Source organism: Salvelinus alpinus, chromosome 11 (assembly GCF_045679555.1).
Source record: "Salvelinus alpinus chromosome 11, SLU_Salpinus.1, whole genome shotgun sequence".
Classification (NCBI taxonomy): domain Eukaryota; kingdom Metazoa; phylum Chordata; class Actinopteri; order Salmoniformes; family Salmonidae; genus Salvelinus; species Salvelinus alpinus.
In genome coordinates, this window is record NC_092096.1 from 18502698 (window position 1) to 18521464 (window position 18767).

Here is an 18767-nt window from a genome sequence, read left to right on the forward strand (position 1 = left end):
AAAAAGTCAAGGTTTGTGAATACTGTACATCATGCCAATAGTGTCAGTCAAACACTGTGGCTAGAATTGCTTTCACTACTTACCCATGATTGGTCATCAATGACCATCCAAACATACGTTCCCTAGAACCCTGGTTCATATCCAGGACAAGCCGTTAAAGTCTAGAACCCTGTTGTTATAGAAACATGGACAACAGACAGAAAGCACAACTCTTTTCCAATACATAATGCCATTATTTATATCTTTCTTTATAGACATTGAACCATGTAACCAACCAAGTTGTCCATACATTTCTAAACAGAAAAGCTTGGTAGAAACAAAACAAATGATAGAAAATGTAACAGTGAATGCTGTGATACAGTATGATCAATCATTTGAGGTGGTGTTAAAACGGACACAATTCAAAAACAGACGTTGTTTTGAAGAATATTTTCTCATGAATGATAAAACCACACCAGGTCCCGGCTGATGTGAGTCAATGACAATACAATTCAGTCTCCAACACATTCAATCAATAAATGACACTTTACAACTGAGAGACAAGTACCAAAAGAGAGCCTATAGGTTTTACATCCTCTCCACATGTACCTCATGTTTTCTCCCATAATGCAACACAAACTGAAGAACTCTGAACCATAATCATCATGTCACGACAGTTCTCATTGGACAGGAGGTTGAAAGTTCCGATGTTGACATGGATACTAACACTGACGTGATGTTATAACATTAAAAAACAGAGCTGTACAATAGGCTAAGATCAGCTAAATGTAATGACATTACTTCATGTTTAGAACACAGGTTTCAAAAAATAGTTTTTAAAAGTCAGTTAAATTGACCTAAAGTTAATCAGAGAAATTTCATTAAAACAAGACTTCAGATTGTGGTGTTTTTTTTGTCCAAAAGCAAACCACAACTCAAGGTTGGTAGTAGTAGTGCTAGCTATAACCTGTAGCTGCTAAATGTGTTGATCTGGCTGTAAACTGTAGCTGCTAAATGTGTTGATCTAGCTGTAACCTGTAGCTGCTAAATGTGTTGATCTAGCTGTAACCTGTAGCTGCTAAATGTGTTGATCTAGCTGTAAACTGTAGCTGCTAAATGTGTTGATCTAGCTGTAAACTGTAGCTGCTAAATGTGTTGATCTAGCTGTAAACTGTAGCTGCTAAATGTGTTGATCTAGCTATAACCTGTAGCTGCTAAATGTGTTGATCTAGCTGTAACCTGTAGCTGCTAAATGTGTTGATCTAGCTGTAAACTGTAGCTGCTAAATGTGTTGATCTAGCTATAACCTGTAGCTGCTAAATGTGTTGATCTAGCTGTAACCTGTAGCTGCTAAATGTGTTGATCTAGCTGTAAACTGTAGCTGCTAAATGTGTTGATCTAGCTGTAACCTGTAGCTGCTAAATGTGTTGATCTAGCTGTAACCTGTAGCTGCTAAATGTGTTGATCTAGCTGTAACCTGTAGCTAGTACTACAGTAAATGTGCAAGTCCAGAGATAACATTACATATCAGAGTTGAGGAAAGAGGAGTGAGGTTAGAGTGGCCTATGTTAAGCCATGAGTAGTCATACCCAAGGTCTAGGGGTCGGGGGTCCAGGCCAAGGTCTAGGGGTTGGGGGTCCAGGCCAAGGTCTAGGGGTTGGGGATCCAGGGCAAGGTCTAGGGGTTGGGGGTCCAGGCCAAGGTCTAGGGGTTGGGGGTCCAGGCCAAGGTCTAGGGGTTGGGGATCCAGGCCAAGGTCTAGGGGTTGGGGATCCAGGCCAAGGTCTAGGGGTCGAGGATCCAGGCCAAGGTCTAGGGGTCGAGGATCCAGGCCAAGGTCTAGGGGTCGAGGATCCAGGCCAAGGTCTAGGGGTCGAGGATCCAGGCCAAGGTCTAGGGGTCGAGGATCCAGGCCAAGGTCTAGGGGTCAGAGATCCAGGCCAAGGTCTAGGGGTCGGGGTCCAGGCCAAGGTCTAGGGTCCAGGCCAAGGTCTAGGGGTCGGGGGTCCAGGCCAAGGTCTAGGGGTCGGGGGTCCAGGCCAAGGTCTAGGGGTCGGGGATCCAGGCCAAGGTCTAGGGGTCGGGTGTCCAGGCAAAGGTCTAGGGGTCGGGGATCCAGGCCAAGGTCTAGGGGTTGGGGATCCAGGCCAAGGTCTAGGGGTTGGGGATCCAGGCCAAGGTCTAGGGGTTGGGGATCCAGGGCAAGGTCTAGGGGTTGGGGATCCAGGCCAAGGTCTAGGGGTTGGGGATCCAGGGCAAGGTCTAGGGGTCGAGGATCCAGGCCAAGGTCTAGGGGTTGGGGATCCAGGCCAAGGTCTAGGGGTTGGAGGTCTGAGGGTCTGTTGGGCTAGGAGTTTGGTGGTCCAGGGACTCCAACTTGGGAAGGGGGGGGGGGGGGGGTCTGGGGTTCCAATTGGGGTGGTCTAGTGGGACTCTGTCCCGACTAAGAAGCCCTCTCCTCGGGGTGAAGATGACCGTGAGACCCCTCTCTCAGTGTTGTTGTCTGAGCTGGAGCCACTGTGGTGTTCTGCAGACACAGACACAGTGCTGGAGGGGGTGGTAGAGGTGGGGGGTGTGGTGGTGGTGGTGGTGGAGGAGGGGGGAGGTTTGGTTTTCTCCTTAAAGTCTGTGATGATGACAGTCAGGTCTCCAACCGTGACCTCTAGGTGCTGAGCGCTGCTCCTGTCAATGTTTTTTAACCTGGGCCTGAGGGAGGGAGAGGAGACAGGTGGATGTTATAAGCCTTTGACAGAGAGAGAGAGAGGATAGGGGTAAACCACACAAACTGGAGCGCTTATGAAATATGTGGAAACCATATACAGTTGAAGTCGGAAGTTTACATATACCTTAGCCAAGTACATTTAAACTCAGTTTTTCACAATTCCTGACATTTAATCCTTGTAAAAATTCCCTGTCTTAGGTCAGTTAGGATCACCACTTTATTTTAAGAATGTGAAATGTCAGAATAATAGTAGAGAGAATGATTTATTTCAGCTTTAATTTCTTTCATCACATTCCCAGTGGGTCAGAAGTTTACATACACTCAACTAGTATTTGGTAGCATTTTTTTAACTTGGGTCAAACGTTTAGGGTAGCCTTCCAATAAGTTGGGTGAATTTTGTCCCATTCCTCCTGACAGAGCTGGTGTAACTGAGTCGGGTTTGTAGGCCTCCTTGCTCGCACATGCTTTTTCAGTTCTGCCCACAAATTTTCTATGGGATTGAGGTCAGGGCTTTATGATGGCCACTCCAATACCTTGATTTTGTTGTCCTTAAGCCATTTTGCCCCAACTTTGGAAGTATGCTTGGGGTCATTGTCCATTTGGAAGACCCATTTGCGACCAAGCTTTACGTTCCTGGCTGATGTCTTGAGATGTTGCTTTAATATATCCACATAATTTTCCCTTCACATGATGCTATCTAATTTGTGAAGTGCACCAGTCCCTCCTGCAGCAAAGCACAGTTCTAATTTTGTTTCATCAGACCAGAGGACATTTCTCCAAAAGTACGATCTTTGTCACCATGTGCAATTGCAAACCGTAGTCTGGCTTTTTTATGGCGGGTTTGGAGCAGTGGCTTCTTCCTTGCTGAGCGGCCTTTCAGGTTATGTCAATATAGGACTTGTTTTACTGTGGATATAGATATTTTTGTACCTGTTTCCTCCAGCATCTTTACAAGGTCTTGCTGTTGTTCTGGGATTGATTTGCACTTTTCGCACCAAAGTACGTTCATCTCTAGGAGACGTTCATCTCCTTCCTGAGCGGTATGACAGCTGCTTGGTCCCATGGTGTTTATACTTGTGTACTATTGTTTGTACAGATGAACGTGGTGCCTTCAGGCATTTGGAAATTGCTCCCAAGGATGAACAAGACTTGTGGAGGTCCACAATTCTTTCTCTGAGGTCTTGGCTGATTTCTTTTGATTTTCCCTTGATGCCAAGCAAAGTGGCACTGAATTTGAAGGTAGGCCTTGAAATACATCCACAAGTACACCTCCAATTGACTCAAATTATGTCAATTAGCCTATCAGAAGCTTCTAAAGCCATGACATCACTTTCTGGAATTTTCCAAGCTGTTTAAAGGCACAGTCATCAAATCAAATGTATTTATAGTCCTCCTTACATCAGCTGATATATCAAAGTGCTGTACAGAAACCCAGCCTGAAACCCCAAACAGCAAGCAATGCAGGTGTAGAGTCAACTTAGTGTATGAAAACTTCTGACCCACTGGAATTGTGATAGTGAATTATAAGTGAAATAATGTCTGTAAACAATTTTTGTAAAAATTAATTGTGTCATGCACAAAGTACAGTGGGGAGAACAAGTATTTGATACACTGCCGATTTTGCAGGTTTTCCTACTTACAAAGCATGTAGAGGTCTGTAATTTTTATCATAGGTACACTTCAACTATGAGAGACGGAATCTAAAACAAAAATCCAGAAAATCACATTGTATGATTTTTAAGTAATTAATTTGCATTTTATTGCATGACATAAGTATTTGATACATCAGAAAAGCAGAACTTAATATTTGGTACAGAAACCTTTGTTTGCAATTACAGAGATCATACGTTTCCTGTAGTTCTTGACTAGGTTTGCACACACTGCAGCAGGGATTTTGGCCCACTCCTCCCTACAGATCTTCTCCAGATCCTTCAGGTTTCGGGGCTGTCGCTGGGCAATACGGACTTTCAGCTCCCTCCAAAGATTTTCTATTGGGTTCAGGTCTGGAGACTGGCTAGGCCACTCCAGGACCTTGAGATGCTTCTTACGGAGCCACTCCTTAGTTGCCATGGCTGTGTGCTTCATGTCGTTGTCATGCTGGAAGACCCAGCCACGACCCATCTTCAATGCTCTTACTGAGGGAAGGAGGTTGTTGGCCAAGATCTCGCGATACATGGCCCCATCCATCCTCCCCTCAATACGGTGCAGTCGTCCTGTCCCCTTTGCAGAAAAGCATCCCCAAAGAATGATGTTTCCACCTCCATGCTTCACGGTTGGGATGGTGTTCTTGGGGTTGTACTCATACTTCTTCTTCCTCCAAACACGGCGAGTGGAGTTAGACCAAAAAGCTCTATTTTTGTCTCATCAGACCACATGACCTTCTCCCATTCCTCCTCTGGATCATCCAGATGGTCATTGGCAAACTTCAGACAGGCCTGGACATGCACTGGCTTAAGCAGGGGGACCTTGCGTGCGCTGCAGGATTTTAATCCATGACGGCGTAGTGTGTTACTAATGGTTTTCTTTGAGACTGTGGTCCCAGCTCTCTTCAGGTCATTGACCAGGTCCTGCCGTGTAGTTCTGGGCTGATCCCTCACCTTCCTCATGATCATTGATGCCCCACGAGGTGAAATCTTGCATGGAGCCCCAGACCGAGGGTGATTGACCGTCATCTTGAACTTCTTCCATTTTCTAATAATTGCGCCAACAGTTGTTTCCTTCTCACCAAGCTGCTTGCCTATTGTCCTGTAGCCCATCCCAGCCTTGTGCAGGTCTACAATTTTATCCCTGATGTCCTTACACAGCTCTCTGGTCTTGGCCATTGTGGAGAGGTTGGAATCTGTTTGATTGAGTGTGTGGACAGGTGTCTTTTATACAGGTAACGAGTTCAAACAGGTGCAGTTAATACAGGTAATGAGTGGAGAACAGGAGGGCTTCTTAAAGAAAAACTAACAGGTCTGTGAGAGCCGGAATTCTTACTGGTTGGTAGGTGATCAAATACTTATGTCATGCAATAAAATGCAAATTAATTATTTAAAAATCATACAATGTGATTTTCTGGATTTTTGTTTTAGATTCCGTCTCTCACAGTTGAAGTGTACCTATGATAAAAATTACAGACCTCTACATGCTTTGTAAGTAGGAAAACCTGCAAAATCGGCAGTGTATCAAATACTTGTTCTCCCCACTGTAGATGTCCTAACCGACTTGCCAAAACTATAGTTTGTAAATAAGACATTTGTGGATTAAGTTAATGATGCCAACCTAAGTGTACGTAAACTTCCGACTTCAACTGTACCTTTCTACTATCGTACTACTTTGATACTGCTACACTGACACTAATAATACTAGTAATAATCCCACTATCATACTAATAATAAACACTATCATGCTGATACTACTACTAATAACAATATCATACTACTAATAACAAACACTATCATGCTGATACTACTCACACTATCATACTCCTAAACACTATCATGCTGATACTACTACTAATCACACTATCATACTACTAATAACAAACACTATCATGCTGATACTACTACTAATCACACTATCATACTCCTACTACTAAACACTATCATGCTGATACTACTACTAAACACTATCATGCTGACACTACTACTGATCACACTATCATGCTGATACTAATCACACTATCATACTACTACTAATCACACTATCATGCTGATACTACTACTAATCATACTATCATACTCCTACTACTAAACACTATAATACTACTACTAACCACACTATCATGCTGATACTACTACTGATCTACATACTATCATACTACTACTACTACTAAACACTATCATGCTGATACTACTACTAATCACACTATCATGCTGATACTACTACTGATCACACTATCATGCTGATACTACTACTGATCACACTATCATACTACTACTACTACTAAACACTATCATGCTGATACTACTACTAAACACTATCATGCTGATACTACTAAACACTATAATACTACTACTAATCATACTACTACTACTACTACTAAACACTATCATGATGATACTACTACTACTACTAAACACTATAATACTACTACTACTACTAAACACTATCATGCTGATACTACTACTAATCACACTATCATACCACTACTACTAAACACTATAATACTACTACTAATCATACTACTACTACTACTAAACACTATCATGCTGATACTACTACTAATCACACTATCATACCACTACTAATCATACTACTACTACTACTACTAAACACTATCAAACTACTACTAATCACACTATCATACTCCTACTATCATATTCCTACTACTAAACACTATCATGCTGATACTACTACTAATCACACTACTACTAAACACTATCATACTACTACTAATTACACTATCATACTCCTACTATTACTACTAAACACATTCATGCTGATACTACTACTAAACACTATCATACTAATAATAAACACTATCATGCTGATACTATTACTAATCACACTACTACTACTAAACACTATTATACTACTACTAAACACACTATCATACTCCTACTAATCACACTATCATACTCCTACTACTAAACACGATCATGCTGATACTACTACTAAACACGTTCATGCCGATACTACTACTAATCACACTATCATACTCATACTACTAAACACTATCATACTACTACTAATCACACTATCATACTCCTACTATCATACTCCTACTACTAAACACGATCATGCTGATACTACTACTAAACAATATCATGCTGATACTACTATTAATCACACTATCATATTCATACTACTAAACACTATAATACTACTACTACTACTACTACTAAATACTATCATGCTGATACTAGTAATAATCACACTATCATACTTCTACTACTAAACACTTTCATGCCGATACTACTACTAATCATACTATCATACTCCTACTAACTAAACACTATCATACTACTACTAATCATACTATTATACACCTACTCCTAAACACTATCATGCTGACACTACTACTAAACACTATCATACTACTACTAATCACACTATCATACTCATACTATTACTATTAAATCACACCATACTACCACTAGTACTACTAATCACACTATCATACTCCTACTACTAATCACACTATCATACTACTACTATCATATTCCTACTACTAAACACTATCATGCTGCTACTACTACTACTAATAATAATCACACCATCATACTCCTACTACTAATCACACTATCATACTACTACTAAACAATATCATACTACTACTACTACTCAACACTATCATGCTGATATTAGTAATGATCACACTATCATACTACTACTACTAAACACTATAATACTACTACTAATCATACTACTACTAAACACTATCATGATGATACTACTACTAATCACACTATCATACTACTACTACTAAACACTATAATACTACTACTAATCATACTACTACTAAACACTATCATGCTGATACTACTACTAATCACACTATCATACCACTACTACTAAACACTACCACTAATCATACTACTACTCCTACTACTAAACACTATCATGTTGATACTACTACTAATCATACTATCATACTACTACTACTAAACACTATCATACTACTACTACTAAACAGTGTCATACTACGACTAATCACACTATCATACTCCTAAACACTATCAAACTACTACTAATCACACTATCATACTCCTACTATCATATTCCTACTACTAAACACTATCATGCTGATACTACTACTAATCACACTACTACTAAACACTATCATACTACTACTAATTACACTATCATACTCCTACTACTAAACACGATCATGCTGATACTACTACTAAACACGTTCATGCCGATACTACTACTAATCACACTATCATACTCATACTACTAAACACTATCATACTCCTACTATCATACTCCTACTACTAAACACTATCATGCTGATACTACTACTAAACACTATCACGCTGATACTACTATTAATCACACTATCATATTCATACTACTAAACACGATAATACTACTACTAACCATACTACTACTACTACTAAATACTATCATGCTGATACTAGTAATAATCACACTATCATACTTCTACTACTAAACACTTTCATGCCGATACTCCTACTAACTAAACACTATCATACTACTACTAATCACACTATCATACTACTACTAAACACTATCATGCTGATATTAGTAATGATCACACTATCATACTACTACTACTAAACACTATCATACTACTACTACTAAGCACACTATCATACTCCTACTACTACTACTAAACACTATCATGCTGATACTACTACTAATCACAATATCATACTCCTACCACTAAACACTATAATACTACTACTAATCATACTACTACTAATCACACTATCAGACTCCTCCTACTAATCACACTATCAGACTCCTAAACACTATCATGCTGATACTAGTACTAAACACATACTACACATACTACTACTTAAACACATACTACCACTAGTACTACTAATCACACTATCATACTACTACTACTACTACTACTACTAATCACACTATCATACTCCTACTAATAAACACTTGCATGCTGATACTACTACTAAACACTATCATACTACTACTACTACTACTAAACACTATCATACTACTACTAATCACACTATCATACTACCGCTACTAATCACACTATCATACTACTACTACTACTATTAAATCACACCATACTACTACTAATCATACTACTACTACTAATAATAATAATACTAATCACACTATCATACTACTACTAATTTTCACACCATACTACTACTACTAATCACACCATACTACTACTACTACTAATCCCACTATCATACTACTACCACTATCATACTACTACTACTACTAATCACACTATCATACTACCACTACTAATCACACTATCATACTACTACTACTAATCACACTATCATACTACCACTACTAATCCCACTATCATACTACTACTACTACTAATCACACTATCATACTACTACTAAACACACTACCACTACTACTATTAAATCACACCATACTACTACTAATCACACTATCATACTACTACCACTACTACCACTATCATACTACTACTATTAAATCACACCATACTACTACTAATCATACTACTACTACTAATAATAATAATACTAATCACACTATCATACTACTACTAATTTTCACACCATACTACTAATCACACCATACTACTACTACTACTAATCACACTATACTACCACTACTACTAATCACACTATCATACTACCACTACTACTACTAATCCCACTATCATACTACTACTACTAATCACACTATCATACTACTACTACTACTACTAATCACACTATCATACTACTACTACTACTACTACTAATACTACTACTAATCACACTATCATACTACTACTAATCACACTATCATACTACTACCACTACTACTAATCCCACTATCATACTACTAATCACACTATCATACTACCACTACTACTAATCCCACTATCATACTACTACTACTAATCCCACTATCATACTACCACTACTACTAATCCCACTATCATACTACTACTACTACTAATCCCACTATCATACTACCACTACTACTAATCACACCATACTACTACTACTACTACTACTAATCACACCATACTACCACTACTACTAATCACACCATACTACTACTACTACTAATCACACTATCATACTACTACTAATCACACTATCATACTACTACCACTACTACTAATCCCACTATCATACTACTACTACTAATCCCACTATCATACTACCACTACTACTAATCCCACTATCATACTACTACTACTACTAATCCCACTATCATACTACCACTACTACTAATCACACCATACTACTACTACTACTAATCACACCATACTACTACTACTACTACTACTAATCACACCATACTACTACTACTACTAATCACACCATACTACTACTACTACTAATCACACCATACTACTACTACTACTAATCACACCATACTACTACTACTACTAATCACACCATACTACTACTACTACTACTACTAATCCCACTATCATACTACTACTACTAATCACACCATACTACTACTACTACTAATCACACCATACTACTACTACTACTACTAATCACACCATACTACTACTACTACTAATCACACCATACTACTACTACTACTACTAATCACACCATACTACTACTACTACTACTAATCACACCATACTACTACTACTACTAATCACACCATACTACTACTACTACTACATACTACTACTAATCACACCATACTACTACTATACTACTAATACACCATACTACTACAGGTTAAATGCAACAGGTTAAACAGTTGTTTCTCTGTGAATGTTTACCTCATCTTCTTGTGGCTGTTCTTCTTCACTGTGGGCTCTTTGTCATTCTTCTCCTGGTCCGTTCTGTCCTTCTTGTCCTTCTTGGGCAGCAGCGTGGGCGAGGCGAACTGCGGCGCTACCCGCTGAGCAACCAGCTGGGAGACAGGACGAGGCTTCCTGTAGGAGCACACCGTACCATGAGTGAGACAGGGAAGCGTTTAGCGAGCAAAACCAATGTGTTATATTTACAAACGATCTAGTAATTAGCCGTTTCTAAGCCATTTATAAAGTATACCTTAATGTAAAGTGTCGACAATAACGGTTGAAAAAGCTGGAAACTTGGATACAGCAATCAACATTGATCTCAATGTTGAGCAATGACGTCACTTATGGGAAAAACAGAACTACGCCAACATAACAAGTGAAAAGGCCGAAGCAGTGACCACTAACCACCCAGCTTAATACTTAAAAGAACATACAGCATTGAATGCAATCTGTGGGTGTAGCCAAACCTACTCTCTGAAGAAGCAGCTACCCCATGTCCTCCTCCTCTGTCAAAATGCTTCACAAAAACATGCATTATGCAATTATTCCAGTAGCACTGTATGCATGAGCTGCCAGGTCCTGTACGTTGCTTCTTTAGGGGCGGACAAATCACTAGTGTGAATGCCAGCCCAGCCCACAGTGCTGACAGACCCATCTGCTGTTCTGCCATGGTGAGATTACTACACCATACAGTCAGTGTGTGTGTGTGTGTGTGTGTGTGTTGTGTTCTGCCATGGTGAGATTCCTACACCATACAGTCAGTGTGTGTTGTGTTCTGCCATGGTGAGATTACTACACCATACAGTCAGTGTGTGTTGTGTTCTGCCATGGTGAGCTTACTACACCATACAGTCAGTGTGTGTGTGTTGTGTGTGTGTTGTGTTCTGCCATGGTGAGATTCCTACACCATACAGTCAGTGTGTGTTGTGTTCTGCCATGGTGAGATTACTACACCATACAGTCAGTGTGTGTTGTGTTCTGCCATGGTGAGATTACTACACCATACAGTCAGTGTGTGTGTGTGTGTGTGTGTTGTGTTCTGCCATGGTGAGATTACTACACCATACAGTCAGTGTGTGTGTTGTGTGTGTGTTGTGTTCTGCCATGGTGAGATTACTACACCATACAGTCAGTGTGTGTTGTGTTCTGCCATGGTGAGATTACTACACCATACAGTCAGTGTGTGTGTGTTGTGTGTGTGTGTTGTGTTCTGCCATGGTGAGATTACTACACCATACAGTCTCTGTACTGAGTGCAGAGTGATCTTTCCTTTCAGTGGTTCCCTCTAGAACAAAACACACACGCTGACATTTCACAGATGAGCCCTCGAGGCATGCAGAAACCCAACCAGCACATTTTGTACGAAATTCACCACCATGAGAGTAATTGTCATCAGCTTGTCTAGTCAGTTCCAATCACGCTGTAGTAAGATGGAGAAACAGTTTAGCCTAGAAAATACTCCTCGTTTCTGCAGTGCTACTTATCAGCATGCTTATCTGTGATGGATCCGTTTATCTACTGAAGTATTACTCTCAAATAGAACAGTACTTGACTTTCTGACACACGGAAACCATGACAACTACAGCTGGACCGAGTCGCTAAGGGAAGAGGAAGGCATTGTTTAGTTTAGATGACCATAATGGCCTCAATTATGCGACAGCCTGAAAAAGCTACATTCAAGTGTTGTTCTGAAAATCCCCTTACAGTAACTGCATCAAGGCCAGCCAGCGTGGACATGTATCACATGGCCTATATACTGCCAGAGACACAGAGAGGGAGGGAGCGAGAGAGAGAGAGAGAGAGGGGGAGGGTGGAAGAGAGAGAGTCACAGCACAGCCCACCACGGAACTAACCAATGTTGACAACTTTAATCAGCCGGAGAACAATCTCTCAGTACTAACATAATGCATGTTGTTGTGTGTGTTGAAGATCATCTGTGTCCCGACTCCCCAAACACATTGGGATGGATGACGAGAGCGGCTGCAAGGTGAGAGAGCAGCCTGCTGCCAGGACTGATACTGTCATGTTGTACAGAGGTGGAGTGGTTAACAGAGCACAGCAGTTAACCCAATCAGAGGTCATTAAGAAAGCACGTACTCCAGTGTGTGTGTGTGTGTGTGTGTTGTCCAGTATTGGCCTAGCATTTACACACCACATCAGGTCAAGCTGGGACAGTAACTGAGGCATTGATTCCAATAGGATGACTTTCCTCAGTGTCTGGCTCAGCACACGAGCCTATGTTCTGACATTAATGTTGTGTGTTGGAACCACTGTGTGTTGGAACCACTGTGTGTTGGAACCACTGTGTGTTGGAACCACTGTGTGGGAGTGTGATTTTCAATCAATAGCCCACTCCTGGAATCTGTTCTAGAACGGCTAATGGAGTCTGCCGCTATGAAACTAGGACATCAAGGAGGGGTTTAAATAAACACACAAACAGCAGACAGACAGAGTGGATTTCCTTTCAGCAAAGATAAGTAATGATGAGATGCCTTTAGATCTTACATCACTGTCTCTAGTCTCTACACTGCCCTGACACTTCACATTATTCACCAATCAATTGGTGTATATTTCATTGAAATGACTAATGAACAGAAGTAGCCTAAATCTCTCTCTCTCTCGTAGGGTATTTTACCTACGAGATAGATATGGGAGTTCTTTTCAAATTCTTTGTGTATCTGTGTAATCTGAGGGATATATGGGTCTCTAATATGGTCATACATTGGCAGGAGGTTAGGAAGTGCAGCTCAGTTTCCACCTCATTTTGTGAGCAGTGGCAACATAGCCTATCTTCTCTTGAGAGCCCGGTCTGCCTACGGTGGCCTTTCTCAATAGCAAGGCTCTCTCTCCCTCTCTGGATGACTGCACATCCTGTCACACTTCTTCCCACTCTTCCCTCCCCCTGTCTGTCAGCCTCTCTAATGATGGTGTTGTGTCATACAGTAATGTTAAAACAGAGAGACACCAGGCCCTGCCATCATCAACACCATGGGTCCTGATAACTCATTGGCCCAGGCATAACACTGGTGTCTCACAGGGCTGCTGTTAGACCACAGCTGGGTGAGACTGTCAACTCTCAAAGTGTTGTACTGCTGCAGTAGGTCTCATGGCTGCTGTTAGACCACAGCTGGCTGAAACTGTCAGCTCTCAAAGTGTTGTACTGCTGCAGTATGTCTCATGGCTGCTGTTAGACCACAGCTGGTTGAAACTGTCAGCTCTCAAAGTGTTGTATTGCTGCAGTATGTCTCATGGCTGCTGTTAGACCACAGCTGGTTGAAACTGTCAACTCTCAAAGTGTTGTATTGCTGCAGTATGTCTCATGGCTGCTGTTAGACCACAGCTGGCTGAAACTGTCAGCTCTCAAAGTGTTGTATTGCTGCAGTATGTCTCATGGCTGCTGTTAGACCACAGCTGGCTGAAACTGTCAGCTCTCAAAGTGTTGTATTGCTGCAGTATGTCTCATGGCTGCTGTTAGACCACAGCTGGCTGAAACTGTCAGCTCTCAAAGTGTTGTATTGCTGCAGTATGTCTCATGGCTGCTGTTAGACCACAGCTGGTTGAAACTGTCAACTCTCAAAGTGTTGTATTGCTGCAGTATGTCTCATGGCTGCTGTTAGACCACAGCTGGCTGAAACTGTCAGCTCTCAAAGTGTTGTATTGCTGCAGTATGTCTCATGGCTGCTGTTAGACCACAGCTGGCTGAAACTGTCAGCTCTCAAAGTGTTGTATTGCTGCAGTATGTCTCATGGCTGCTGTTAGACCACAGCTGGCTGAAACTGTCAACTCTCAAAGTGTTGTATTGCTGCAGTATGTCTCATGAGGTCAACCTGAAATCATCTGTCGTCTTCACACTTTTTATTAACACAGTCCACACAAAAACACCAGTTCCCCTAAGTTATTCAATTGAAGACTAATGAAAGATTAGCCCCAGATCTGTTGGAGCGTTGGCCACCTGACTATTGTTGTCATGCACTAGACAACGAGAGGAGTTGGCACATACAGATCTGGGATCAGCCCAGTGTAAGCTGAATAATACAGTGTTAATCAGAGCAGAGCAGGAGTCCTCTGTCCTCCCACAGACCAGTCAATCTACAAGCTCAGTGTTCTGTCACATCTCCCTTTCAGCAGGTCGGTGTGTGTGTGTGTGTGTGTGTGTGTGTGTGTGTGTGTGTGTGTGTGTGTGTGTGTTACTCCTCCTACTGGGATCCAGTGACATGATTAATGTCTCTCCCTGCCAGAACACGCTACTGCTATGCTGCTCTCCATTGGAGCTGTGTGTGTGTGTGTGTGTGTGTGTAAGAGATTGCTCTCTGCTTCCTATAGTTTATGGCACCTCCACAGCATTTGGCCCACTACGCCCTAGACCCCCCCACCTCTGGAAGTCCTATAGAGTCATTTTCTCAGTTTATATTTATACACACACATGTACATTTGCATTCTATTCTATGCTGTATCACAGCGTACTGTACAGTTTAGTATGGTGTAGGTGTAGGGATAAAAAGATGGCTTACATGCACTGTGTGGAGGATATTTGTAAGTATGATTGGTGGAGGCAGATGCCCACGCAGTGTACTGTACAATTTACATAATATAACATTTACTGCTGAAAGTCTGAAATAGGCATGGGTAAACAGTATCAACATGACAACTGTGTTTTCAGTACAACAGACCTTTTCTCCAGAAAGGTCCTGCAAAAGACTACATGGAGGGTGTGTGTGTTCACTGCTCACACACTTGCAGTTCCCCCATCATTCAAGCTGTCATACGAGGCCTCAGGTGAAGTTCAGTAAATATCCGTCTGAACTTGTGAAATATACTAACATAATACTGGCTACAGTAGAACCCTGACTGTTCCTTCCCTTGGGCTGAAAGTGTCAGAGAACTCATTAGTGGACAGCTGGTGGGTTGGAAGGTCAAATACAATTTGGTCTTCACACACCCAGTTATTAGACTGCTAGCCGGACGGCTAATGTTTGGAACGCACCGTTTCTAACAGTTGTCTAGCAGCAGTTAAATCACCCTCTCATGAAGAGTGTTTTATTGTTTTCTAATGACTAGAAGCCAGAGCAGTGAGAGCACTGGAATAACTTGGTGTGTCTCCTCTCCAATGGCTGTAAAATACCTGAACGCAGAGTGGGATAATCATTAAAAGAATGGTGTGTAATTTGCCTTCCTGTATCCATCTCATAACGTGGCTAATGGCGTGTCTTTAATGGTCTGGCAATAACGCGTGGCGGAGTGTTTACTGCCGTGCCAATTCAACTGCACATGTCACAAGCTCTTTTGTCATGTTCGTTTTGGTTACCCCCCTCTCTCCCTCGTTTCTTCTCTCTTCCCTCTGTCCTTCCTCCTCCTCCCTCTTATCTCCCTCTACACTCCTTTTTTCCTCCCTGGCGTCTGTTGCCCTCCTCCCATCCCGGAGACAGTACAGCCTCGTTGACAACGTGCTTTCAATTCTGGTTCTATCTTCTCAGCAGCATCAGAGAGAGCAGCTCTGCTAAACCTCAGCTTTGTAAAACATTCATCTTAATCTAACTGCTGGCTGCACGCAACCAAATTGTCTCTCTCTCTCCCCTGTCCCTCTCTCTCCCCTGTCTCTCTCTCTCTTCCTGTCTCTCTCTCTCCCCTGTCCCTCTCTCTCTCCCCTGTCTCTCTCCCCATGTCTCTCTCCCCATGTCTCTCTCTCTCTCCCCTGTCTCTCTCCCTCCCTCCCCATGTCTCTCTCTCTCCCCATGTCTCTCTCTCTCTCCCATGTCTCTCTCTCTCCCCATGTCCCTCTCTCTCTCCCCGGTCTCTCTCTCTCTCCCCTGTCTCTCTCTCTCTCCCCTGTCTCTCTCTCTCTCCCCTGTCTCTCTCTCTCTCCCCTGTCTCTCTCTCTCTCCCAGTCTCTCTCTCCCCGTGTCTCTCTCTCTCTCCCCGTGTCTCTCTCTCTCTCTCTCTCTCCCCGTGTCTCTCTCTCCCGTGTCTCTCTCCGTGTCTCTCTCCCGGTGTCTCTCTCTCTCTCCCGGTGTCGCTCTCTCTCCCCCGTCTCTCTCTCCCCGTCTCGCTCTCTCTCTCCCTGTGTCTCTCTCTCTCTCTCGTCTCTCCCCGTGTCACTCTCTCTCTCCCCGTGTCTCTCTCTCTCCCCGTGTCTCTCTCTCTCTCCCTCGTGTCTCTCTCTCTCTCCCCATGTCTCTCTCTCTCTCTCTCTCTCTCTCCCCGTGTCTCTCTTTCTACCTCCATATCTCTCCTCCCCTCTTTTACCCCAAATGAGCTCAGTACCAGCTCATTCATCTGGGAGTAAAGTTAGGCCTGTTTGACACAGATACGGGTAACTTTTGACCTATGTAATTAATTCCATATTAAAACCAGATTACAAATGACAGTGACCATGCAATGATCTCACATAGGGTCTACATTATTGTTCAAGCTAAAATTAGTGACCACAAAATAATCTTTGAGATATATATAATATCTCAAGCTAAATAAAGCCAGAGGAAAATAGAAAGGTCATATTAATATCCTCCATAATCCATGTCCTACATTAGACTTAGTACACCAGCTGTCTGGCTCTTTCCCCCACTAGAAGAGCCCTCCCTCCCTCCCTAGAAGAGACAGCCAACCCCCTGGAGTGTGCTGTGTGTGGACGGGCGGGTGACGCAGGTCGAGTCATGTTGCTATTGGCCCTTCATTAACTACCGCGACCTCCTTTGTTGGCCATCTTGCTAGCATCACCTCTGGTAGGAGCTGTGTTGTTGTTGCTGTAGAGGGCAGAGGGTTAGCGCTTGGCCTTGATGAAGTAGACTGTCTCTGAGAGGAGAGGAAAGGAAGAAGAAGGGAGGACAGCACTGAGATCTCTTCCTGTCTCTCTTGAGAATACATCTCACTGAATAATAGTCTACCGTTTGTCTGCCGTTCGTTTGCTGACAGCGCAGTGTTTTTTGAAGGATCACACGCCAGTAGGTGTCTGAGTGCCGGCATTTTCGCCCATTTCTACACGTAAAATCGGTTCGGCTGGCAAATTACGGTCGGCACTTTGTTCAGAGATGCTAAGTACCATCGGCTGGCAAACGTGAACTGTGTTGCTGCTCTGGGCAGATGGCAAGTGCTTGGCCCTGCTGGAGCAGAGGTCTCAGACTCTCTCAGCCCCTTGTCTTCTGTGTGTGGAGGGAATTTGATGCATCTCTCTTTCTTCTCCCTCTGTTATCTTCCTGTGTGTGTGCAGCGGTGGTTGAGTTGTTTGTAATGGTGGTGACCCCCTGGCTGCTTTAAGAGTCCTGATGAAAATCTCTGTTCCACTGATGACATCACACTGATTAAGCCCTAGCATACTAATGAGCCTAGCTCTGGGTGTCTGGCAGCTGCTGTAGCAGCCTCATTTCAGAGACTAGACACACAGGGGCGCAGACACACACACATGGGCGCAGACACAGGCGCGCAAACACACACAGGCGCACACGCAGGCACGCAAACACACACACACACAAATGACATACACACAAATACATGTGCACAGACCCGTGTACACACAACATTCCAGTCACAGAGGCAATGGAGACAATTGGGTCTGCCTCCACACTGTTAGCTGGCTCATTTAAAACTGCTCTTTAAACCAGGATAATTGGTTTTGCATGAAGGAGAAGGATAATGTTCAACCTTTGGTAATAAAACCACACACACACACACACACAG

General features: G+C 42.5%; 1 protein-coding gene across 1 annotated transcript in view; it reads right to left on the minus strand.

Moving 5' to 3' along the window:
* Positions 1-227: 227 nt before the first annotated feature.
* LOC139533684 (YY1-associated factor 2-like) overlaps positions 228-18767 on the minus strand; it is a 26449-nt gene continuing 7909 nt past the window's right edge. The window contains exons 3-4 of the mRNA XM_071331971.1: positions 11073-11228; positions 228-2685 (exon numbers count right to left, since the gene is read on the minus strand). Of these exons, the coding sequence (XP_071188072.1) occupies positions 2403-2685; positions 11073-11228 (439 nt within the window). The 3' untranslated portion in view covers positions 228-2402. The remainder of the gene's footprint in view (positions 2686-11072; positions 11229-18767) is intronic.